Genomic DNA, 27,787 nt, shown 5'->3' with positions numbered 1-27,787 from the left:
CAACAACAGGACAATCATCATCAGAAAAATAGAAAATGTTCAAGGAGCAAATGTGTATTCAACCTTTGCAGTTAAATGAAAATGCATTTTTCATATTACATTGTTCATAAACTCTACTTATCCTTCAGCACAGGGGAGGGGAGGGTGGTGCTGGTCAGAATACAGTAGAACCAAAAACACAGCGATAGTTGTATGGCTGGCAGAGTGGCTTTCAAGCATGCACACTCTTCTTTGAGCCTTCTCGTCATCTCAGTTTTTACTCCTGGCTCCGAGGGGGGGGGGGGGTTTGTGTACATGACTCTTTTAGAGCGTTTCCCTAATTTTTTTGTTCTATATGCCAAGACCTTCAAAAAAAGTTTGAGTAACACCTCCAGATCAAGTACGTTTTCTCTGTAGAGTTCATCTTGGATTCGCAGTTGGCTACCAGCAAACCATAATTGAACCAAAATGCCTGTATTGGGTTTAGATGGAATAAATCATTATTAATCACCCATAAATTATTAATTTTGATTTACTTCAATTACTTATGCATTGCTTAACACATTTTAGCATGGTTTATTCTCTTAAAACTTGCTTCACAGGAGAAAATGACCATATTTTACGTAACGTTAGTCAAAAATAGCTTTCAACTTGAAAGTAGCTCAAAGTTTGATGGTCTCTGAATGACTTAATATTGTAAGTAGAGCTATAAAATTTGGCCAAAAGTTTCATTATTAAGTTCTCTGAGCAATTCAATTTTCATATTCTCACAATGGGGCTATGAGTGATGACCACAGAGCTCATTGTAAACCAGTTACTCCTACCCCCAAATGGCCACTTTTGCGGTATTTCATCAAATGATGATATTTCAATTACATGCCATGGAAAGTTGATTTTTTTATACTAAATATAGGTTATTGACCCCAAGGAATTCATTGGTAACATTTTTGTATTTTTTTAGCTGATGTAATTAGCATAATCCCAAGATTTTCCTCAAAATGACTGTCAAAATAATGAAAAGTAGACATGATTTAACATTGAAGCTTTAATTAATGGTCTAAAACAGTGATGTGCATATGCTTCAATCCTACAGAGACTATATTGAGACACTCATCTTAATTAGATGTTGGGGAACTTGGGGCACAACCACATACCGGGGCAAGGTCAAGGACCAAAAGATTCCCATATTTTATTTATAGCCATTACACCATGTTTACAATGATATGGGCTTTTCCTCGATAAAGGTAATACTGTGATGAGAATGCTGTTAGGGTCCATGTGACCTTGACCTCATTGTTCGAGGCCAACCACCATGTAACCAAAAGATTCCATATGTTATTTCCCATTTATTTATAACACATATATGTAACTGAGCCATCACACCATTTTTTTTAGAAAGATAAGGACTTCTTTTTTTTTTTTTTTACAAAGGGAACACTGTTGAGGGTCTATTTGACCTTGAATCCTTCACTCAAGGTCAAATAGGTGACCAAATGATTCCCCATAAGTGATTTCCTATTAGTGTATAATACATACCTAAGCCCTCAGACCATTTTAAAGTAAATTACAGGGATATGAAAGTCTATGATGTCATTTTTGGGGATACCTAAGTGAGGTAAACTATGTCACAGTGAGGTTAACTCTGATGTCACTTCCTCTTGGCAACTGGATTTTCAAGAAGAATAAGAGAAAACAATGCTGCAAACAAAAGGTAAGATTTTAATGGATCACCTTTGATTTTAAGTAAATATAATGGTCAAAAGTTGTAAATGAAATATCAAAGAATAATTGTATCTCTTAAAATGAAATATTTTGATGAATAATTGTGAAATCTCGATCAAAATATTTAAATTTCAAAGCAAAATGGGGGAATTCCCCATATGGGGGAATCCCCAAATTCTATCTGATCCCCAAAATGAGGGAATCCCCCAATTCTATCTATAAATAGACATATTATATTGTCTAATGTCATAAAATTTGATCTAGAACACATAGAAATATAAATTAAATGTCAAATCATACATTTTTAAGGGTAAGGAATTGAATGGATTTGGTTTCAAAGACCTTGACTTATGCTTTCAGGGTCAACTATTAGTATTCAGATATTAACTAGGCAATTTGTAAAATATAATAAAACCTGATCCAGAACACATAGAAATATGAATTAAATGTCAAATAATCACATTTTTAAGGATAAGGAATTGAATGGATTTGGTTTCCAATACTTTGACCTTGGCCTATGTTTTCAAGGTCAACTATTATTGTGCACATATTAAATGTATCAGCTTGTCAAATCATATCTAGGATACATATGAATATGAAGAAAATGATAAATGATACATTATCAGAAGTTGGGGAAGAATGGAATGGAAACTATCACATGTTTTATGCCTAAACAATAAAACAAAAACAGACCCCCATTAACATGAACACATGTAACATGGGGCACAACCATACCGGTAAATGGATGGGGAACAACCACATACCAGTGTGCGATTGTGCCCCAGGCCTGGGACACAGCCACACACTGATATGTGGTTGTGACTCATCCAGAATGTGCAGAATAGTTTACATGTATTTACCTGTTATGTCCCTGAGGAGACGTGGGTCATATACAATTGCCAAAATTAAAACTAGCATCGATTCCAAATAGGTAGTTGTCCAATTTACTTTAAGTGTGTGGTTGTGCCTCCAATTCCCCTAGTATGTACAACATGTAGTACTAATAATATCCTATTTTTTTCAGGGTTGTGAAGAGTTGGATAAAGTGTCAATGATGGAGTCTGTAACTCTTGTAAAATCATCTCAAGACCTCTGTCATGATGCAACAAAATGTATTATCTGCCAAAAAGTAGGTGATGATAAGACAGCAAGCACAAGCAATGGCTGTAAAAGGATATGGGAAGCCAGCGGTATACACAATGACCATGTTTCCAAAAGACTGAAGCTTGTTGAAGGAGATGGGTTTTGTTATCATGTGACTAATGAATGTTACAGATGTACACTATGAAGACAGTTCTTGACAGAATAACTAAGAATAATCTATTTCAAGGCCAAGACTCATCTTTTTCTCAGCAGAACAAAACTGAAGGTAGAAGCTCTCGCTCCCGGGCAGTTCGTCACCGACCTAATGCAGATACTACAGCAACAGGATTGCGAGTTGTGAACTGCATTATCTGTGATAACAAATCCTACAAATAACTGTACACAAAATATCGCATAAGTGAATCCAACCGTACTATGTCTTTTCTTGCTGCAACTAACTTCTTCCAAGATGCCGTCTTCGACCGAACTTGTGATCTTCAAGATCCACATTCTGTGTTTGGAGCAGATCTGTATTATCACAATGAGTGCATGACTAAGTAGATGTATAAGTATGAGTCACGATCTAAGGACGAACAGCTTGTTTGACTATTTTTGACTAAAGTTAAGTAAAATATGGTCATTTTCTACTGTGAACCAAGTTTTAAGAGAATAAATCATGCTAAAATATGTTAGGTAATGCATAAGTAATTGAAATAAATCAAAATTAATAATTTATGGATGTTTACCAAGAATTTATTCCATCTAAACCCAATATGGGCATTTTGGTTCAATTATGGTTTGCTGGTAGCCAACTGCGAATCCAAGATGCACCCTACAGAGAAAATGTAATTGATCTGGAGGTGTTACCCAAACTTTTTTGAAGGTCTTGGCATATAGAACAAAAAAAAATAAAAAATAGGGTGACGCTCTAAAAGAGTCATGTACACAAACACCCCCCCGCCCCCAGAGCCTATACTATTTAGCTTCAAAGGTGAATTTTACAGTTATTACAGTCATCCAGGTATTTTACTGTTTTGTGCCGTCCCTTGGTTGGACGTTAAACTGCGCGTCCAATTTGCCGGTATTAGTTGATGGATGTTTAAGATCCCACGATGTTCTAAGTGAAGAGCAGGTGGGTTCTCCCTGGCACCCTGGCTAAATTCCATATTCTTGCCCTCGCCCACAGGGGACACTGCACCAGCGTCACAGCTGTGATTCCAGCAATGATGCAACCAGCAGCAATTGGCTGCATACAAAGTGAATGAGGCTACGATCATTACTGTTCGTATGTAGAATGTGGCTGAGTGCTAGCATCAGTTCCTGCAAGGACCGCAATGGTACCGGTGATGCAGTGCCCCCTGTAGGTTACGGCAGCAATTTGGAATTAGGCCAAGGTGCCGATGATAGCTTGCTTTCTCTTCATGAAGGACATCGTGGGATCTTTAGCATCCACCAATTCATGCCGGCAGACGGGACGCCCAGTTACAGTTACGGCGAGGAAGAGCAAACTTCTAGGAGGTCGAAGTAGGCCGCAAGCTGGTAGAGAGCTGTTCGCCATCACCATATGGCCGTGGGCCTTGTCTTCAGCTCTCTTGATTGGAGAAGTGAATATAGTAGGTCAAAAAAGGCAAAGAGAAAAAAAAAAACAAGACACATAAAGGGGGAAAAGAGCAACATTAGAAACACATGCGTGACAAGCACGAGGAGTAGCAGTGATACCTGAGAGCAGTGAGACATCCAAGCTAATTGGGAGACGACAAGCTTGATGTCATTTTCAGTCGTTAATTGTACGATACCGATTTGTCCTTTGAGAGGTTGTACAAATCATTGATGTACATCACCGATGATATTGATCCAAGGAATACCACTAACCATAAGGATTATTGAAGACATTACACCATCCTGACCTACAAGGTCAGTGAAGGAGACTTTTGCCAAAAACAAGAGTTATAATCACCCTTGGGAACCAACCAGATGGAATGACAAGAGAAGTTGAATAAACAAGGAAAGCCGGACGAACCTGTTATTTCACTCACAACGTTTCGTTGCACCATCGCAACACTCGAACACAGCAGGTCTTTGGTCTAAACCAAGGTGAAATAACGTTTGTGTACCAGATACTAAATTAATTAGTTATTTGATATTTATATTTTTGAGGACCTTGTTTGTCATTCTTACGCAAGTTGCTTTAATACTGATCATAAAGAAACTCCATCAGATGAGACACAATGAAGTCAGACATCAGACACAATTAAGTGCATAACGAGATCAATGAAGAAAGTCTCCTGTGCTAGTGAAAGCCGGCACAGCTGGTAACAATTCCCCTACATAATTTCAGCACAGTGTAAGGGTGTTTCATACAGGTGGGTGGTTTTCTTGAAACCAGTGGAAAATAAATAATGTTTCTGGACTGGCTCTGAAATGGAAAAAAAACCTTTTGACTTACCGTCAGTCCTCTACAGACTCTACAGGGTTGTGATGTTGGCAAAATATGTACTGTCCATGAAAAACAACACCACCTAATAAGGGATCTTCAAAACATTGATGGGGCCGGCTGGATGGCAGAGAGGTACGGAACACTCAGTTTAACGTCCATCCGAGGGACGGCACACACATTAATAATGAGTGCCATTGCAATTAAAGGAACTTCAACAAAGGAGGAGGCCATGAAGCCGATCAAAGGCTGCGCTATTATCACCAACCTGTGGTTATTTGTCTGTGCTCTATATCTACAATAAATGGATGAGGTGTGTGTGTGGTCATGTTTTTTTTCATGGAGTAAAAGGCAAAGACTGATGAATCATCCTAAATGTGAAACTGTTTTTAGCTACGCTGAGATTCCAACCCAGGTAAGACATATCAGAGCCGAATGTGCATACCTCTAGAAAGGTTATCCTGCCAGTGCCATCCTATATATATATATATATATATATATATATATATGTATATATATATATATATATATATATGTATATATATATATATATATATATATATATATATATATATATATATACATATATACAACAACAGGTAGGTCCCTCTGTACACGTAAATAAAGCATTGGTACAAAAAGCAAGTATGAGAAATATTTAAACACACACAATGAAAGAGAAAAGGTAACAAAAAGCTCATTGTATAAATTATTGGTCCAGAATCAACAGCTCATTATATAATTATTGGTCTATAATCAATAGCTCATTATATAATTATTGGCCTCCAATTAATAGCTCATTATATAATTATTGGTCTTTCATCCATAGCTCATTGTATAATTATTGGTCTATAATCAAGAACTTATTATGTAATTATTGGTCTCAAATCAACAGCCCATTATATGATTATTGATCTGTAATCAATAGCTCATATAGTTATTGGTTCATAATCAATAAGCTCAAAAAATAATTATTGGTCCTTGGGTGATTTTCTTTGTCAGGTTCAAATCCCTTATAATATCGTGATTGTTTGGTCCAATATATGAGTAATTTGTATAAAATGTCACTCATGAACCTCCTCTACAACCTCTCGACATTGCATTATAAAAAAATATAAACATAATGTCTGAACTTATTTCAATAAGATAAAGTTGAAAAGTTTTGTAAGCCCTTTGAACTGAACGGTTAGACTCGTAGTTTAATGTCTCCTCCCTTGTTATGCGTTCAGCATGTTTATCAACACTTCAAATAAAAGTACATACTGTACTTTAAATCAGTTGTTATTCCACAATCCAGGAACAAAAAGCATCTTTCGTTTACCTCTCGTGATGAAGCTGCTTTCAAACTGCACGACGATCAGACCTCCAGCTCCAGGAAGTAAAGAAGGTATTGTACTTGTATCAGTTTCGTTACATCACATCGGAATGCAATGACGTCTTTTACTTGCAGTGCCTGTGGAGGCCTTTACAATGACATCATACATTGTTGACATGTCAGGTGTGCAGATCTTGGAGTTACAACTAGTGTAAACAATAGAGCGAGATAGCGTGGATTGTAACGCTTGAATGATTTGGTTCATGAAACGTACAATATATTTTGACCTGATCGCGATCAGAACAATGGGTAACAGTTGTGCATTGTTTGGATGTTCAAACAGATCAAAGAGGGACATCCACATTCCACACACAACCATCAGGACCAAACTCTGTACAGAGCGTCGGTGCTGCCGAAGCAGTCTCCTGGGCTATTGGGCACGATCCTGGATGGGTCGCCACTCAGTCGCAGGATACTCGAATGGCTCAATCATCCCAGCAAGCTGGTACTCATTTTGCCAACCTCAGAAGGGTGACAGGCCGAGTCAACCACACCTGGTATTAATTCAACGGGTGAGCGGGATTTGAACTCAGGATCCTCACCATTAAGCCAACAACAGGCATAAATAGGGACAATAAGTCATTTTTATTGCTGCCATATCAGTGGTATGCCTGGTATTGGCTTTATGGTGACGGCGGTGGGCTTGGGATCGAAGGAACCCGAGTTCAAATCCCACTCGGCTGTTGAATTAATACCAGGTGGGGTTGACTCTGCCCGTCATCCTTCTGAGGTCAACAAAATGAGTGCCAGCATGCTGGTATCCTGTGTCGGAGTGGCAACCCGTCCAGGATTGTGCCCAATAGCCAAGGAGACTGCTTAGGCAGCACCAACGCTCTGCAGAGAGTATGGTCCCAATGGATGGATGGATATCAGTGGTCATGGGGCCAAGGAGAGAAAGCAGAACTTTCAGAGAAAGGTGTGCTCATTGGATCATGAACCTAAGATGAGTGCGTTTCACTCTTCCCACCAGCAAACCACACTCTGATTATTCTGAGCACTTCATGTCAGGTATTTGGGGTTTTTTGGTTTATGACAACATTTCCTTGATGATTCAGGTGTTTTGGCCTAAATGTTTTACATTCACTGGTGTCAGTTAACAGACCATGTGTTGAAAAGGAAACTTTTTAGTATTGATAAGACCATGCAAGGAAGAAATAAATATAACTTTAATACACCATACATGTAGGCATGTAATTGTATTTGTCCACATTAAAATAAAATTGAGTGAACATGCAAACTAAACTGCAACGATAAACACATAATAAATACAATACATCTGAGGTGTGTTCCATTACCAACGAGCGAGTTCATAGAACGTGATACCCCACACAATGTTTCAGTATATACTTCAATTCAAATAAAATAATGATTTTTAAAGATCGTTAAAAAAAAAAAAAAACAAGAATGACCGCACTATTGTCACAACCTGCAAACTTCATCACTTAAGAATAGCATATCTATAATTAAAGTACTAAAATGAAACTTCAGGCACCAGTTTGATCGATGTACTCAAAAATGTAATTTAAACTGACTTTGGTGGGGGGGGGGTACTTCAAGCAGCACCCCCAACTTAATGCACCAATTGGAAAACTTAACAATGGTCATTCGGAGGTCCCCATCCCACCATCTGATGAGTTTAGCTCTCAAACCTTTTGTACTCAAGATGTAATACAAATCGCTGTTAGCTCCCAGATTATTGGGGAGTGGGGGGGGGGGGATATTGTTTTGTAATAATGTTAATATTATACTATACTGAAACGCAAAAGAAACTTACCACCTTTTAAACCTTCAAATATCAACAATAACACTGCGTGTAGTAAATGTGTGAACTTATTTGTGGACAATAGTGTCCTCACTGTCAGACAAAATGGTCACGGCTGGTCACTTGAACCTTCAATGGTCACTTCATAGCACAGCTGTTGAACAGCCTTTTTGACTGTCAGTGATTAGCCAAGGGGTGCGGGATGATTTTAATGAGCTGCACGTGATGTCTCGATATTGTCTTTAAAAAGGCCAGTGCACAATGGGCATTTCAATCAACATGCCACGATTGTCAAGGGATCAACGGCAGTGTGCCTTGGGCATACTACAAGGCGGATTGAGCTACCGTGAGGTGGCACGTCGCATTCGCTGTTCACACCAGATGATAATAGCTCTGGTGGACAGAGACACCCTCCACAACTCTGCAGATGACAGACCTCGATCAGGGAGGCCAAGAGTCACCACTGCAAGGCAGGACAGGCAGATGGTCCTAAGTCAGATGGCTTCAGACATTGAGGACTGAGTGGGACAGAATACAGCAGCATCCAAAGACTGGTAGGCAGTATGCGCCGACGATGCACTGCCTGTATCCAAAACAATGGTGGCCACACACGCTATTGAAAGGGGACTGACATTGCACCCTGTGCTGTTCTGTACTGTAGAACAAACTTATGACATGGTGTATCATGTTCAAAAACTTGACATGTCAGCAATAAAATGCCAATGTTTCAATGAGCAATTGTTGGTTTGTTTTATTTTGAACTGTTACAATTTTATTACATTTCAAACAAGTGGTAAGTTTCTTTTGCGTTTCAGTATACTATTATAATCATTGGTGTTGTGGTTACTTTTGTGATGAGAAGCGACCTTGAAAGAACGCCACTATTAGGTATGTTAACATGGATATACACCTGAACACAGACTTCCCCCAAGGTGGAACACCCCCTTGTGGAGAGGGGCAAGTTAAATCGCAACAAACTCCATCCGCCTGTGACTCTTAATCCGCCTGTCAAGTTTAGTTGCAATTGGATAAGTAACCACCGGATGTATCGCAGTCAAAATACAGTCAGACCGACAGACACCATATTGTGTATTCTAACAAGAAAGTGCTGTGATGTTGGCAGATTTCCAAGCAGATAGAATATGACCCCGGGCAAATGACAGGGTGAAAAGGTGAGAGAGAGAGAGAGAGAGAGAGAGAGAGAGAGAGAGAGAGAGAGAGAGAGAGAGAGAGAGAGAGAGAGAGAGAGAGAGAGAGAGAGAGAGAGAGAGAGAGAGAGAGAGAGAGAGAGAGAGAGAGAGAGAGAGAGAGAGAGAGAGAGAGAGAGAGAGACAGAGAGAGTAGTGAGAGAGAGAATAGAGGGATTAGTGAGGGAGAGAGAGGGAGGAGAGAAAGACAGAGAGAGAGGTGCAAGAGGTGCAAGAGCAGCAGAACAGATTTTTCGGAGTCGTGAGCTGATGCTGCTGGAATTAGTCGCTGAACATTATAGATCCCACAGTGTTCCTCGCTAAGAGTAAAGGAGCTTCCACCGGCATCCTGAACAAATTACAAATCTCTGCTGTAACCTTCAGGGGGCACTGCATTTGGATGATTAAAGAGGCTATTAAATTTGAGATTAATAAAAATCGAAAGAGGAGTTTAGGAGAGAGCTTGATCAGAAGAGTGGTGCTGAAACAGGGATGTCCGGTACCAAGAAAGCTGTGACATGTAGGTTTGAAGTTGTATGGAAAAAAATAAAGTGATTAGACAGCAAGAGGTAAAGGAGATGTGGGCAATGATACAAGAAGACAGTCTTGAACAAATGCATAGTTTTTTTTAAAAAAAAAGACAGTTCAATGGTCCTCTTCCCTCCAGGGCACAACCATCTCACGTCACATCCTATCCGAACGTGGAATTTTTATACCCTCTTTTGTTGACTCTCCTGTCTCCTCTGTTGTTGTGTGCTCATTCCCTTGTTGCTTGTTATATCCAACTGTGGCCCCATTGTCAGCACGTTTCCATTTTATCCTTTTGTCAACTCACTCTTCCATGAGCCTCAATTTTGTATTCACAAAAAAATACATTTAGAATTAGAATAGCACTCAGTGGAGCACATACCTCCACCAGGCTAAATAGTTTGCATGTTGCATTTCACTGATAGGCCACATCTGCATCCAGACCTCAACCAACATCTCAACAGCTTGTTCTCGTCACCGAGCCAACTCATCCACATCGTTGTCTCATAACCCATCCACAACGTTTTCAGATATCGTGCTATGTATCGTTTTGGGCCCTCTCTCAATGGTGAAAAATCACTTTTTAAATTCTCCTATCTGGATCCAACCAGAGGGTGGCGGTATGTGCGCACGATTCATGCTCATTTCCCCAATTTGTTCACAATCCTCTCCGACGTTGCTGCACATTCGTGTTCTTTTTCAATGTTCTTGTCCACCTGGAAAGGTTTTTTTTTATTGGGATAGGGGAGGGGATGAGTCTGCCACCGAATGACTCAAACTTGCTGATAAATGTTACATGATGTTGTATTGCTTGTGCGGATTTTGAATTCCATTCTGACGTCAGCGCAGCAATCTCATCAAGGACCATTCTTGTTTGGTGCTGGAATCTGAGCACAGTTCATGATACAAGGTCTAAATGTATCTAGTTATGGTTCAATCTACGCCCAATAAGCATTATGAGCCGAGGTCAGTGTCGAAAGTAAAAACATTTCTGTTGATCTTTGACGTTTTAAAATGACGTGCAAACAAGACAGCAGAAGCGACATCTTCCACAAAGCTTGCTCTATTCTATGATGCTCTCTCCTCCCGTGCACTGCGCCTTGGAAATACAAGACTTTCAAAATTACCAAATCCACCCCAGGATGATCGGCATTTATGCGCAGAAACCCCGGGAAACTTGCGTGTTCAGCGAGAAAGAAAGCACATCATGTGTCCGGGATAAGGATTGTTACCTGAAATGATTCGCAAAGCTCTAAAATAAGTCAAAAATACTTGGAAAAGTACCTGAGAGAAAGGGATGTACCTCTGCACAACGAAAGACTTGGATAACTTTCTCAGCTCACAAAACAGGCAGCTACTCACTCATACTGCAAACTCCCGACCAGGAGCGTTGGTGTAAGGTCCGAGTGGATGGGCGTGTGCTGTACAAACCCCCTGATTGTTCAGTACCAGTAAATGGACTGTCTCTCTGAATTGGGTGCTTCTCAACATCGATAGGAAGAACATATATGGGGCTTGTGAATGTACACGGTAAGTTTAAAATGATGATATTTATGATTCATCATGTTGGGATTGGTGAGGAGGGGCTATGGGAACACTTTGGTGCTGTTATAAATAAATGCTTTGGATGGTTCCAGTGCCAAAAGAGAAATTAGAAAAGATTTTTGCATCTGTTGCTAAAAGGAGAAGCGTCCTTCTGCGTGTGTTTGTGTATGTGTGTCAGCGATTGTAATCTCCATATGTGGGTTTCAATGGGTGCAACAGAGCCCTCTGAGATCTCGAAGTATTCGTGTGTGTGTATAAATATGAGTGTGTGCACGTATATGTGTGTAAGTCTGTGTGCATGCAAGTGCGCATGTGGGTGGGTTTCAGGAGATGGCATGGAGACCTACTTGGTCTGAAAGCATCCACCTCCGTTAGCGTGTGTGTGTATATAATATTTGTAATATGCGTGTGATCACATAACAATATGCGTGTACATTATATTGCACTGTAATACGTGTATGATCACATATCAATATGTGTGGATATAATATGTATAATATGTGTGTGATCACATATCAATATGTGCGTATATAATATTGCTGCGGAAATGGCCCTTAGTGTGTTACTAAATATAGGATTAGCCCAGATACCCCATTAAATGCATGTTTAGCCAGGTTGTTCGGTAAATGGATGCTACATGTGTGTCAGGAGGTGTACGAGACTGTTCAGCGTTGGTACATTGGTGGTGGACGGAGAGGCTCTTCTTCTTCCTTCTTCTCTCCGCACAATAGACTCCGCCCAGCGCACTGAGAGGGGGAATGGCCGAGAGAAGGAAGTGAAACTGAAGGGAGGAGTTTGTCGGCTTCGTAAAGGGGCACGCCCAAAAAAGAAAAGGTGGTGAAACTGTGAGCACCGAGGTAGCGCCGATCGGCTGTACACGGGACGGCTGTGTCTGTTTTCGTGAGGAACGAGCCGAAAGAAAGGCAGGGAAGGCAACAGAGAAACGATGAGTGTCGAGTCGCGATCTGCTGGATGAGCAGTTGGCTTTGAGGCGAGAGAGCGCCGAGAAAGAGTAGGTCAACGTGAGGGTCGAGTCTGCCATCTGCTGAGGGAGTAACTGAGCCTGAGTGTCGAGTGAGGATTTCTGCTGTATAGAAACAATTAGAGGCTGCCTGCATGTCGAGTCAGCGATCCACTTTCATGAGAAGGTCCTCGACACATTTGTCAATCCGCCTGCCGGAGCCCAACACCCCGATTTGGCCTTGTCTGGTGAACAGGCCAGGCCTGGACTTGTATGCTGGACCTTGTGAGAAACCAGCTGAGACCCACCATCAATCTGACGGTATTGTGCCGTCGACATTGCGCGGGGTCAGAATGCGCTGAGGAGGGCATGCGCAAGTGGTGCCTTGAGAAGAAAGAGTACGGCACCGCCATCTTGCCAAGCGGCGTGCTCGAGATTGGGGCTCAAATCCGTGGATATCGGCTTGTCACGAGCCACATTCGTGCTTTCAACACTTTCTTCTCGTCCATGAAACATCACCAAGTACTCTGTCTTGTCTGCATGTCGTTTAAGGTTTATCTCGTAAGAGTTCCCTTTGAAACCCATAATCCATAGCTCGCTAGTTAAGAACGGGTTATAGATTAATTATAACATTGTCGTGAATGCTTTGCTTGTGTTGTGTTCCCCGATGTCCCCAATAAATCTGGCTGATTCGTATGAAGTTGCTGCTTTGAATTAATTTGTGCCACGTCGAGGAACGATCCGCTCGATTTGGATATAAAAACGATAATGGTTACAGACTGGTAGACTCCGCTCGGTCTCTGACAAAACCAGTCTGTAACCGGGGTCTATTCCTCCAGCTGGCAAGGTGCAGGTGTATTTTGGTATCGTGGTTCGAGACGCGTAACCCGAGAATTGTGCCGAACCGGCCGGCGTTATAACCCTGGAGACGGCGGTGGTTAGGGTGGCGCCGAATCTGTAACATTTGGCTGTCGAGCGTAGGGTGCGAAAACCCAAACTGGTTACGGACAGTGATTGACGCACTCATCCGAGCCCCCCCCCCACCCCCAGATCTACAACAATATGTATAATATGTGTGTGATCACACATCAATGCATGTGTATATAATATGTGTGTGATCACATATCAATATGTGTGTATATAATGTTTGTGATCACATGTCAATATGTGTGTATATAATATGTTTGTGATCACATGTCAATATGTGTGTATATAATATGTTTGTGATCACATGTCAATATGTGTGTATATAATATGTGTGTGATCACATATCAATATGTGTGTATATAATGTTTGTGATCACATGTCAATATGTGTGTATATAATATGTTTGTGATCACATGTCAATATATGTGTATATAATATGTTTGTGATCACATGTCAATATGTGTGTATATAATATGTTTGTGATCACATGTCAATATGTGTGTATATAATATGTGTGTGATCACATATCAATGTGATCAGGTCAGGTCAGGTTCGATCTGTGACCTGCTACAGGTACCATGTAAACCTGTACTAACCTGTTCCATGGTCGGGTTGTCGGCGACTAAACCGTCTCCCCCACCAGGTTTTCTGGTGAGGAGGGTGTTTGGATATGGACACCCAGCAGGATTAAAAACAAAACCTGTCAAAGGGCGGAGGAGCTCCTTGTGAGCCAACGGCCATCCATATCTAGTGCCCAACTGTGTCTGCGGACGTCCTCCTGCAGTTGGGTTACTTCTTATTAGGAGGTTGGTGGCAGGATTTGCACTCCAGCCACCGTAAACGCTTTCATTCCGCAAAACGCAAAAACGCAAAAAATCTGAAAACCCACTCCGTGAGTACCTCCTGTGCAGCTTCCCTTCGCAGGGCAGCTCACCGGATGATGGGATTGGGGCAAAGCCTTCGGGACCCCCAATCTTTGATAGGAGGGAAACCACGGGGTAACATCCCTGGGTCAGATTGCGGGAGAGTGTGTCGGAGTGGTGCTGAGGTGTCGTCCACCAGGCCGGCGGTCTCCTTGGGTTAACCTGAGGCGGTCCCTTCGGGTGGGTGCCTGGAATGTCCTATCCCCTAAGAGAGGATGATCACCTGTCTCTGTTATCATCTGAGCTCAAGCGTTTGGGCATCGGGTTCGCAGCCCCCTCTGAGGTTTGGAACCCGGATTGCGGCGAGATAATGGTGGGTGGTTACACCTACTATTGGTCTGGTCGCTCTGATGGTTACCATACCCAAGGAGTTGCTGTAGCTGTGTCCAATAAGCTGACCCCAATGATAATTGAGGTAACACCGGTCAACGAGCGTATTATGAGATTAAGGATTCGTCACTCCTTAGGTGTCATTTCCCTGGTCTCTATTTTGCTCCGACTGAGGCGAGTGATCTTACCGTGAAGGATGCATTCTACGCCACACTCGAGTCTGTGGTTGATCAGTGCCCCAGACGAGATACACTTCTAGTCTTGGGGGATTTCAATGCATCGACTGGAACTGATAGGGACGGTTATGAGGTGTGTGTTGGTCCCCATGGGTCAGGAACTATGAACCAGAATAGCACTAAGTTCCTTGACTTTGCAAGAAGTCATGGACTTAGGGGGGCTGGTTCATGGTTTCAGCGCCCGCAAGCTCATCGCTGGACTTGGTATTCCAACGCTGGCGGTGTGGCAAAGGAGATTGACCATGTCCTCATTGACGGTCGTTGGAGGATGATCCAGAACTGCAGGGTCTACCGGAGTGCTCAGTTCCTCAATACTGACCACAGGCTTGTTGTAGCAACTCTAAAGCTGCACCTTAAATCCTGGAGAATGGTACCATCCCAGCCTAGGCTGGATGTTGCCAAGCTCAGGGATGAGAGAGTAGCTGAGGAGTTTGCGAACAGGCTGAGTGGACACTTGGGGGGTCTGGGTGCTTTGGGGGTCCTGAAGAGTTGTGGAGCACCTTCAAGACCACCGTCCTTGATGTTGCCGGTGGATGCCTTGGAGTTCACCGCAGGGCAAGAAGAATTTTGTCTCTCAAGGGACACTGGATACCATTGACCAGAGTCGCAGGGCCAGGCTGAATGGCAGAGCTGAGCTGTTCAGGGAGCTGAGGCGTAAAACTGTACGTGCACTGAGGGTGGACAAGGAGGCCTATGTGCGAGGAATCTGTGAGGGGGTAGAGCATCACCTGTGGACAGGTGATTCTCGTCCAGCTTACAGGGGAATTCGCGCATTACGTTCATCAAGCCCATCCCTCGGAGCACTGCAGTTCGAGCAGAGAGTGGTAGGCTCTTGACAGAGGAGTCTGAAGTGAAGGCCCGCTGGGCCGGTTACTTTGGCGGTTGTACCAGGCTGATCCCCCAGCTGTCGGAGTTGGACGTCAAGGTGTTACAATCCCTGTTGCTGACCCTCGAATCAACTGTGGTCCACCATCGCTTGTGGAAACACGGGCTGCGGTGAACCAGTTGAAAGGGGGCAAAGCTCCAGGGATCTGTGGCATCCATGCTGAACTTCTCAAGGCTGGTGGAAATGCTGCACTCGCGTCGTTGCATGCAGTTTTGTGCTCTGCCTGGAACACAGGCATCATCCCAACTGACTGGAAGAGGGGCCTTGTTGTCCCTCTCTGGAAAGGGAAGGGTGATCGCCAAGACTGCAACAACTACCGAGGGGTGGCGCTGCTCTCAGTGCCGGGCAAGGTCTTTGCTCGGATAATTCTTGATAGGGTTCGCCACCATCTGCTTGAGCAACAGCGATCAGAGCAGTCAGGCATTACACCAAAGAGGTCAACGATTGACCGTATCCTTGCTCTTCGTGTCCTCACTGAACGCAGACGAGAGTTTCGGCAGGGGCTGCTTGCAGCCTATGTTGATCTCTGTAAAGCGTTCGATTCAGTGAATCGGGATGTCCTCTGGAGGATTCTTGGTCTTCGTGGGGTGCCACCGAAACTGATCGATCTGATGTCTGAACTCTACTCTGGTACTGAGAGTGCTGTGAAGTGTGGTGGTACCGCCTCTGACTTATTTCCAGTTGTTACTGGAGTTCGTCAGGGATGTGTACTTGCCCACACACTTTTCAGCACTTGTATGGACTGGATTTTTGGGAGGATGTCGGAGAGATCAAGTTGCGGTGCATCGTTTGGCAATGTCAAGATCTCGGACCTTGATTTTGCAGATGATGCAGTCATCTTTGCGGAGACTTTAGACATCCTCTTGGGGGCCCTCGAGGTGCTGAATGAGAGTCGGAGCCGTTGGGATTACAGTTTCTTGGGTCAAAATAAAGATCCAGGCTTTCGGTGACATCTTGGATGCTGCTGTCCTGTCTGTGTCTGTTTGTGGTGAGGATGTTGAGGTCGTGGATAGATTCACTTACCTTGGCAGTGATATTCATGTCTCCGCAGGTTGTGAGCCGGAGGTCAATAGACGTCTGGGTCGGGCCTGGGGAGTCATGGATTCACTGGATCATGGGGTGTGGCGCTGCCGGTACCTGTGCGGGAGGACGAAAGTCCGAGTCTTCAGGTCCTTGGTACTTCCAGTCTTGCTCTATGGGTGCGAGACTTGGACTTTGACCAGGGATCTGAGACGGAGACTTAATTCCTTTGGTACCAGGTCTCTTCGGAGAATCCTTGGCTATCGCTGGTCGGATTTTGTGTCCAACGAGCGGTTGCTGAGAGAGACTCGGATGAGATTTGTTACCTGCATAGTCCGTGAGCGTCAGTTGCGGCTGTATGGACATGTGGCTCGTTTTCCTGACGCTGATCCTGCTCACCAGATTCTCTCAGCGAGGGAGTCTCATGAGTGGAGGAGGCCAGTGGGCCGACCACGTGCCTCATGGTTGCAGCAGGTTGACCATCATCTCAAGGAGATGGGGATGGGCCTGGCATCTGCCTGGGGGATGGCCAGACGGAGGCCCCCGGAGTACCGGCGGAAAGTGGACGCAGCGACGCGCTGTTCTGGCACATGCTCCCATACCTGACCCCCTTAAATATTAATATGTGTGTATATAATGTTTGTGATCACATGTCAATATATGTGTATATAATATGTTTGTGATCACATGTCAATATGTGTGTATATAATGTTTGTGATCACATGTCAATATGTGTGTATATAATATGTGTGTGATCACATATCAATATGTGTGTATATAATGTTTGTGATCACATGTCAATATGTGTGTATATAATATGTTTGTGATCACATGTCAATATATGTGTATATAATATGTTTGTGATCACATGTCAATATGTGTGTATATAATATGTTTGTGATCACATGTCAATATGTGTGTATATAATATGTGTGTGATCACATATCAATATGTGTGTATATAATGTTTGTGATCACATGTCAATATATGTGTATATAATATGTTTGTGATCACATGTCAATATGTGTGTATATAATGTTTGTGATCACATGTCAATATGTGTGTATATAATATGTGTGTGATCACATATCAATATGTGTGTATATAATGTTTGTGATCACATGTCAATATGTGTGTATATAATATGTTTGTGATCACATGTCAATATGTGTGTATATAATTTGTATAATATGTGTGTGATCACATATCAATATGTGTGTATATAATATGTATATTATGTGTGTGATCACATATCAATATGTGTGTATATAATGTGTGTGATCACAAATCAATACGTGTGAATATAATATGTAAAATATGTGTGTGATCACAAATCAATACGTGTGAATATAATATGTAAAATATGTGTGTGATCACATATCAATATGTGTGAATATAATATGTATAATATGTGTGTGATCACAAATCAATATGTGTGTATATAATATGTATAATATGTGTGTGATCACAAATCAACATGTGTGTATAATATGTATAATATGTGTGTGATCACAAATCAATATGTGTGTATATAATATGTATAATATGTGTGTGATCACATATCAACATGTGTGTATATAATATGTATAATATGTGTGTGATCACAAATCAATATGTGTGTATATAATATGTGTGTGATCACATATCAACATGCGTGTATATAATATGTATAATGTGTGTGATCACATATCAACATGTGTGTATATAATATGTGTGTGATCACATATCAATATGTGTGTATATAATGTTTGTGATCACATGTCAATATATGTGTATATAATATGTTTGTGATCACATGTCAATATGTGTGTATATAATGTTTGTGATCACATGTCAATATGTGTGTATATAATATGTGTGTGATCACATATCAATATGTGTGTATATAATGTTTGTGATCACATGTCAATATGTGTGTATATAATATGTTTGTGATCACATGTCAATATATGTGTATATAATGTTTGTGATCACATGTCAATATGTGTGTATATAATATGTTTGTGATCACATGTCAATATGTGTGTATATAATATGTGTGTGATCACATATCAATATGTGTGTATATATAATGTTTGTGATCACATATCAATATGTGTGTATATAATGTTTGTGATCACATGTCAATATATGTGTATATAATATGTTTGTGATCACATGTCAATATGTGTGTATATAATGTTTGTGATCACATGTCAATATGTGTGTATATAATATGTGTGTGATCACATATCAATATGTGTGTATATAATGTTTGTGATCACATGTCAATATGTGTGTATATAATATGTTTGTGATCACATGTCAATATGTGTGTATATAATTTGTATAATATGTGTGTGATCACATATCAATATGTGTGTATATAATATGTATATTATGTGTGTGATCACATATCAATATGTGTGTATATAATGTGTGTGATCACAAATCAATACGTGTGAATATAATATGTAAAATATGTGTGTGATCACAAATCAATACGTGTGAATATAATATGTAAAATATGTGTGTGATCACATATCAATATGTGTGAATATAATATGTATAATGTGTGTGATCACAAATCAATATGTGTGTATATAATATGTATAATATGTGTGTGATCACAAATCAACATGTGTGTATAATATGTGTGTGATCACAAATCAATATGTGTGTATATAATATGTATAATATGTGTGTGATCACATATCAACATGTGTGTATATAATATGTATAATATGTGTGTGATCACAAATCAATATGTGTGTATATAATATGTGTGTGATCACATATCAACATGCGTGTATATAATATGTATAATGTGTGTGATCACATATCAACATGTGTGTATATAATATGTGTGTGATCGCACATCAACATGTGTGTATATAATATGTGTGTGATCACATATCAACATGCATGTATATAATATGTATAATGTGTGTGATCACATATCAACATGTGTGTATATAATATGTATAATGTGTGTGATCACATATCAACATGTGTGTATATAATGTGTGTGATCGCACATCAACATGCGTGTATATAATATGTATAATATGTGTGTGATCACAAATCAATATGTGTGTATATAATATGTATAATATGTGTGTGATCACAAATCAATATGTGTGTATATAATATGTATAATATGTGTGTGATCACAAATCAATATGTGTGTATATAATATGTATAATATGTGTGTGATCACATGTCAACATGTGTGTATATAATATGTATAATATGTGTGTGATCACAAATCAATATGTGTGTATATAATATGTATAATATGTGTGTGATCACATATCAACATGTGTGTATATAATATGTATAATATGTGTGTGATCACAAATCAATATGTGTGTATATAATATGTGTGTGATCACATATCAACATGCGTGTATATAATATGTATAATGTGTGTGATCACATATCAACATGTGTGTATATAATATGTGTGTGATCGCACATCAACATGTGTGTATATAATATGTGTGTGATCACATATCAACATGCATGTATATAATATGTATAATGTGTGTGATCACATATCAACATGTGTGTATATAATATGTATAATGTGTGTGATCACATATCAACATGTGTGTATATAATGTGTGTGATCGCACATCAACATGCGTGTATATAATATGTATAATGTGTGTGATCACATATCAACATGTGTGTATATAATATGTATAATATGTGTGTGATCACAAATCAATACGTGTGAATAAAATTTGTAATATATGTGTGTGATCACATATCAATATGTGTGTCTATAATATTGTTGCGGATCCGAGGTGGCGGGAATCTGACCCGGTCCCTGGTGCCACCCTCACCACCACCGTCTCCGGGAGTCTATAACGCCGGCCGGCTCGGCACAGGCCTCGGGTCGCGCATCTTCAATCGCGATACCAACGCACTCCTGTACCTTACTAGTTGGGGAGATAGAACCCCAAGTTACAGACTGGCTTTGTCAGTGACCGAGCGGAGTCTACCAGTCTGTAACCATGTTGGTCTTATATGCCAATCGAACGGATCGTTCCTCGACACGACACAAATTAATCCATAGCAGCAACCTCATCAGAATTAACCAGATTTATTGGGGACATCAGGGATCACAACGCAAGCAATAACACGACAGTGGTTTTATTAACAATCAACTCGTTCTTAACTAGGGGACCACGGCTTAAAGGTTTCGAGGGGATTACTACGAAATATTCCTTATACAACACGTGCAAACAAACATGCATGCAGGACAAGACAGAGTACTTGGTGATGGCTCATGGACGAGAGGGCCATGTCCCAAAAGCACGAAGGTCGCTCGTAAAAACCAGCGGGTTTCCACGGGTTCGAACTCCCGCTCGAACGTGCCGCGCAGCAAGAAATGGCGGCGCAGCACTCCAGCTCCCGCCCAAGTCACCGCGTGCGCGGTTCTCCTCAGCGCGCTCCGGCTCCGCGCCACGTCGACGATGCGACATCGCCGATCTCTCTCCAGGGTTCAGCACACGAATCCCGGCCTGGCCTGTTCTCCATACAAGGTCCCAGTCGAGGTCCGAGTTCCACAGGCGGATCACAACGTGTCGAGCCGTGAGGTGAGCAAGGACCGTAAGACGCTCCGGCGTATCCTCTCCGGCCTTCCCGCCTCGAAGCCCGACTCCCGCTTCGTCCCCTCAGTTCCTCTCTCGGTCGAATCACCGACGTGCAGGTCGGTTCAGCGTCTCTCCCGGCAGACCCAACACGGTGCCTCCTTCGTTCGCTCGCCTCGAGAACCCGGCCGTTCCTCACACACAGCACTCCTTTCGTCCCCTTTTCTTTTCTCCTTCGAGTCGTGAGGTGAATCGATGTGCAGGTTCCGCTTTCTCTGCCGGCCGATTCACCACTGCCTTTTTTCTTTTCTCTCTCTCGCCTCGACGCGCGAGCTCCTTCGACACACGTCAGTCTCGGCGACTCTCTGACCAAAGGCTCCTCCCCTTTACGTCACTTCCTGTCCAGGCCACACCCCTCAGCCGACAGGGAGGGGCCTATTCCGGAATGAGGAAGGAATAATAGCGATCTCTCGTTTCACCACCATAGCACGAACACAAAAACAGTCTGTTACACCTCCCGACACATACATATCGTCCCTTATACCACACAACCTATCTATACATGAATTTAATGGGAGAACTGAGCGAATTCTATATTTAGTAGTCCCGTAACAATATGTAAAATATGTGTGTGATCACACATCAATATGTGTGTATATAATATGTATAATATGCATGTGATCACATATCAATATGTGTATATAACATGAAAACGTGTGTGTGATCACATAGCAATGTGTGTGTATAGAATATTGTTACGGCTGTGGAAATTCGCAGAGCACCATATAGGTCCTTAGATCAGTTATGTCGATAAGTCTGTGTTCAGATAGATTTCCCCACCGATATCTAAGGGAATTATTCATGTAACGGGGCTGTGAATCTTCAGTTAGCCGTTTTTCTTTTGCTATCGTTATTTTGGACCAACGGCTCACAACAACCACCTCCACCACCAAAACCTTCTCCACCACCACCTTCACTACAACCGCCCAACCACACCACCCTCACGACCACCACAAAACACCAGCCACGCCACCATTACAACAACCACCATAACCACCACCGCATTGCCACCTCGGCACATGGTTGCGAGAAGCCTGGCATTTATCGGGGGAAAGCAGACGACGGCCCCACCCCCCCCCCAACGAACACCATCTGCGCCGGCCAACGCAGCAGGAGAATAACCCAACACCAATAGTTATAAAGCGACACTAGTTATGAAGAAAGGAAAAGAATGAGAAAGGCTCCGATTCAGCGAGGAAAACGCTTGGGGGGCGAAAGGGAGGGCGAGGGACCGTGGAGATAAAAGGGCGCGCTGAACGCAAGTCGAGTAGTGTCGAGCTGGAGGCTGTGAGGTGTGTGGAGGAGAGAAAAGAGTGTCGTGTCGGAGTTGTGGGCAGTGTGTGGAGCAGCGGTAGGGGACTGGAGAGAGCGGAACGCAGCGGAGCCAAGGCGCGCGGCCTGACGTACCGTACCTTACCGTGGGTCACTGGAGAGGGGAAGTCGAGGGTCACCCTAGCAAGTCACTGCGAGAGTGAAGGTAGCCAGCCCGGTCTCTCGGAGCCTTTGCGGTCTACACGGCTCCGTGCCTATAAAGACCCCAAGAGGTCCAGTCTACCCCCTTGTCTTTGATGGGGTTTTTCCTTTGTTTGTTTGCATGAACGTTGTGGCGCCATGTCTGTAAGTAGAACTGTCGATAAGTGACTGTACATCATAAATAGACGGTGGTAGCTCTTTGTCTTGCTCGCGTCTTGTCCCTACCCCCATTCATTGCATGATTGAATATGTGCATTGTTTGCATAACCGCATCTTTGATCGTATACGTGCATGTTTGGTTGTGAAATAAATGTGCTTGTTTAAATGTCACCCGTTCGTTGCGTCCTTTCCCTTGATTGAACTGCCATATTGCACCCGGAATATAGTTGGTTGTTAAATAGCCGATAATAGAATCGGGTCCAACGGGGCTGCGTGATAAATACCCCGCTCGTTTATCCCAAAACGAAGCGAGCTGCTTAAGCGGCTCGTTTCCAAGCGGCCCCGTTGAGGTACAGTCTCTCGGTAGTCTGCCCACGCGATTAATTAGGTATATCGACAATTCGGCGATTGACCCTGTAGCGGGTAGAATATTGACGAGGCTGTGGTGTGCTTTAAACCACACCCATGGCTGGTTTTCGGCGTTGATCCAGAAAGCCGCGACTGGATTGCACGTTTGGTGGGCGAAGTGGCCGCTATTGGTTAACCGCGGTCGCTCACACGCCGGCGGGCGGAGATCCACAACAATATGTATATTATGCATGTGATCACATATCAATATGTGTGTATATAATATGTAAAATATGTGTGTGATCGCACATCAATATGACTGTGTGTGTATTATATTGTACGTGTAATATGCGTATGATCACATATCATTGTGTGTGTATAATATATGTAAAATATGTCATGTATAATGAGTATGATCACATATCAATATGTATGCATGTAGCTTGTATATAATATGTATAATGTCATGTGTAATATGTATAAAATATGCATAATGTCATGGAAGTCACGATTCACGTGTATGTGTAAATCACACAATTGGACATGTGTATGTGTAAATCATGGTGTGTGTGTGTGTGTGTGTGTGTGTGTGTGTGTGTGTGTGTGTGTGTGTGTGTGTGTGTGTGTGTGTGTGTGTGTGTGTGTGTGTGTGTGTGTGTGTGTGTGTGTGTGTACGTACATGCCGCCACCACTGATCATCATCATCCGCTCACCAGTCTCAAAGACTGAATGGAGTTTTCCCTGGTCCTGAAGCACCCACACCCATCTTCACCCCAGCAAGGAACCACGACTCATGGACCAAGCAATCTCTTTATCCATGCTCAGTTTGCCCCTCCGTCCCCGAAGTGGTCGAAGTGGTAACGATAAACATCCGCACAAGCTTCCATGTGTGGCCTCCCGGGTATGGCCAGACTCGGTCTCTTCCTTTTCAGTCTCACCCTTCCTCGATCAAACAATGGGATATAGAGTCAGCAAACCCCAAGAAGCCGCAAGGCAAGGCCAGGGCACCAGGCCGTTTCCCAAATGCATGTTGATCAGTGTACCTCTGGGCGCTCCCTGTGCAGCCCTCTGCCCCACAAAATCTGCTGCCCTCGGCTCGGTTCTCACTCCCAAAGTCATTATATTTGGCGTTCTCCGAGATCCTATGTAACGCAGTCCCATGCGGGCGGAACTTGACAAAAAGGGAGGCGCCAAAGCTCAGGTTTTCATTCTCAGCATGATGGTGCCAGCAAAACTCAACAAGCTGCAAGGCCAGGCCATGTCCCAAACGCACATACTCGTAGATCAGGGCAACTCCAGGCACGACCCTCTGCCTCATCAAAGTTACCATCTACAGCTCAGTTCTCACTCCCATTGAAGTCGTTGTATTTGGCGTGGTTCTCAATCCCACAAAACTCGGTCTCCCTAGTCTTCAATGGGTGGAACTTTGCAAGAGGGAGTTCGGCAAAGCTCGGGCCTTTTCTCCGAGCAGCACGGGGTCAATAAATCCCGCCAAGCTGCAAGGCCAAGCGCGTCGCAAACATGTCAAATGGCATGATACAGGGAGCCTCGTATACATCTCGTCCCATTGAAGCTGCCATTTTTGTCTTGGTCTTCACTGCCTTCAAAACTGGTATATTTGGTGCGGCCCTCTGTCCTTTCCATCCCAGGTGAGAGGGAGGCAGCAAATCACACTGACTCCCAGATTGCCAACATCGTGTGTGTGTGTGTGTGTGTGTGTGTGTGTGTGTGTGTGTGTGTGTGTGTGTGTGTGTGTGTGTGTGTGTGTGTGTGTGTGTGTGTGTGTGTGTGTTAAACACTGCTATTGCTCCTTGTATCAGCAGGAAATGCTACAAGCCCGATATCTCTCATTTGCTGTTATTTCTCGTATTTCTGTTTCTGTGAATGTGATTTTCATTGAGCAACAGAACAATTATGGTTCACCATTTTGAAATTGCCTCTCTTTCATGTAAAATGCTGAAAATTATGTTTAAAAGGCTATTTGAATTGCAGATTTAATGCGAGCAACTGCAGGTTAAATGTGCCCAGCTGGAAGAGCGAGTCAATGTCCACACACACACACACACACACACACACACACACACACACACACACACACACACACACACACACACACACACACACACACACACACACACACACACACACACACACACACACAACGCCTTGTTGACCTTTCATTCGTCATTTCGAAAGTCTCATCTTGAACATGAGGACAACACAACGATGGAATGAAAGTGCAAAATATTTTGAAGCTCCCCCCTTCAGACTCAGCCTGCAATGATCCTGAGGGCTTTGTTCTCAATATGTTCTCTCAACAGCATCCATATGTGCCAGGTGGCTGGCTCATGGGAGAAATAGCCTGGAGCAGAGAAACGTACGCCCTCTCACTGGATAAAAGCCTTGATGTATGAGGAGTCGTGGCTTGTTGAGATCGGACGTAGCCCGATAAAGAATTCCATAGCAGCACCTGACCTGCTTTTATCTGCAAGTTGAGCTATGTGGGAGGCAGGTGTGATTGATGGTAAAGGTAAGAATAAAACAGCCAGTCATCTCTCGGATTGCATACAACAAACACACACACATATATATGTATATATATATATGTATATATATATATATATATATATATATATATATATATATATATATATATATATATATATATGTATATATTGTTGCGAATTCGCGCCCGCCGGCGTGCTATCGGCCGCTCGACTCGAATGGCGGCCGCCTCTCCCAACGAAACGGACAATTCTGTCGTGATCTTCTCGGAACAACGCCGGGAGCTAGTCACGGGTGGGGGTGTAACCCCACCACGACCGTGCCAATTGCCCACCCGCGCAGGATAGGGTCGCTCACCAAATTCGATCTACCTAAGTACCTGCGCGGATGGTCGACCGGGCGATCGTACCTCGCCACAGGCCGACTCCGGACACGAACCGCTTAAGCAGTCCGTTCCGTGCTACAGTGATAACCGAGCGGTGTTATCATCGGCCTTGACAGTTCCGATTAATTATCAGCGTATTAGGCCCACTACGAACCCTTTACGTGAAGCAGGATGGAGGGTCAATAAAGAAAAGACGAAGCGAAATGGGAAAACAGTTCACACAATGCACATTTATTACGCGACACACGGAGAGCACACATATACAGCCAAACAGTCAAAATGCACATATAGCAGTTACAACAAAAGAAACAATGACGCAGAGTTACTACCAAATACGCGTACACACGGCAACACTTATACAGTTCTACTTTACAGACGGCGCCAACACACATTTACTCAAAAGCAAAGGAAAGAAGCCACCCTCATAGACAAGGGGGCAGACGGGCCTGTAGGCCAATATGCGCATGAGACCGGGTGGGTCCTACCCGCGTCCTCGTGACGCGTTGGCGGACGAGCCGCAGATGTGGTCGCGTGGCTGTGCCCCCACTCTGTGCTCCTTGGCGGGTTTCGTTGGCACGACGTTTGGAGTGGGGTGGGAACGGGGCCCCCTTTGTTGCACTATCTCAGCGTGGGGGAAAAGGGGGAATTGTTGATGCCCTGGGGGAGGGAGAATGGCTGGCTGGCTGGCTTGGGTTCCGCGACGAGCGATCTCCCACCGCGACCTCGTCGCCGACTGCCATCCTTCTCACCTCGGACCCGAGCTCCTTGGCCTCTTCCCACAACTCTCCTCAGCCGACTGCAGAACCCAACTCGATGCCTTCGCCACCCGACTCCACCCTCTGCCACACTCTGCCGCTGCCACACTCTGCTCTCCAACCAAAAACTGACTCTCCCACTATTCACCTTGCGCTCGCCGTTTTATAGGCCGGCAGGAGAAACAATATGCAAATTTCCGGATCAGAATGACCTCGGGGGCGGAGCCACGCTCGCCAATTGGACGGAGGAATAGTGGGCATCAACCTCCCCTGATCCTAGAATTTGCATCTATGGATTTCACACAGACGCGCCTGGAGGCGGGGCCAAGCCGCTCCGCGCTTGCTAATTGGACGGATCAGAAGTAGGCGTGTAGCGTTCTTGATCCGAATTCTCCCTCGGAAAGGCCGCTATTTGCACTCGCGGCTCGGTGCGTATCTTGAACGAGCCCAAGACAGCCCGACGCTTAGTGGTCTCAGGTGGCGCGGGAATGGCCGTAGAAGGAGAGAGGTGAGGGTGCTGGAGGGTTTAATCGGTGGTGGTTTGATGGTTATGGCGGTTGAGACGTGGTTGGTTCAAAATAAAGATAGAACAGAAAAACAGCTATCTCAAAGCGTCGCAGCCCG

The 27,787-nt window shown here is 43.3% G+C and overlaps 1 protein-coding gene across 1 annotated transcript in view; it reads right to left on the bottom strand.

Annotated features, from left to right (window-relative positions):
• The window catches only part of LOC147033399 (E3 ubiquitin-protein ligase TRIM7-like), a 67,044-nt gene extending 62,522 nt beyond the window's left edge, over window positions 1-4,522 (bottom strand). The window contains exon 1 of the mRNA XM_085854214.1: window positions 4,504-4,522. Within this exon, the coding sequence (XP_085710340.1) occupies window positions 4,504-4,521 (18 nt within the window). The 5' untranslated portion in view covers window position 4,522. The remainder of the gene's footprint in view (window positions 1-4,503) is intronic.
• Window positions 4,523-27,787: the final 23,265 nt, after the last annotated feature.

This window comes from Eptatretus burgeri, chromosome 2 (assembly GCF_056783735.1).
Source record: "Eptatretus burgeri isolate ZD-2024b chromosome 2, Ebu_testis_v1, whole genome shotgun sequence".
Lineage (NCBI taxonomy): Eukaryota > Metazoa > Chordata > Myxini > Myxiniformes > Myxinidae > Eptatretus > Eptatretus burgeri.
This window is presented reverse-complemented; position numbering and strand designations above follow the sequence as displayed.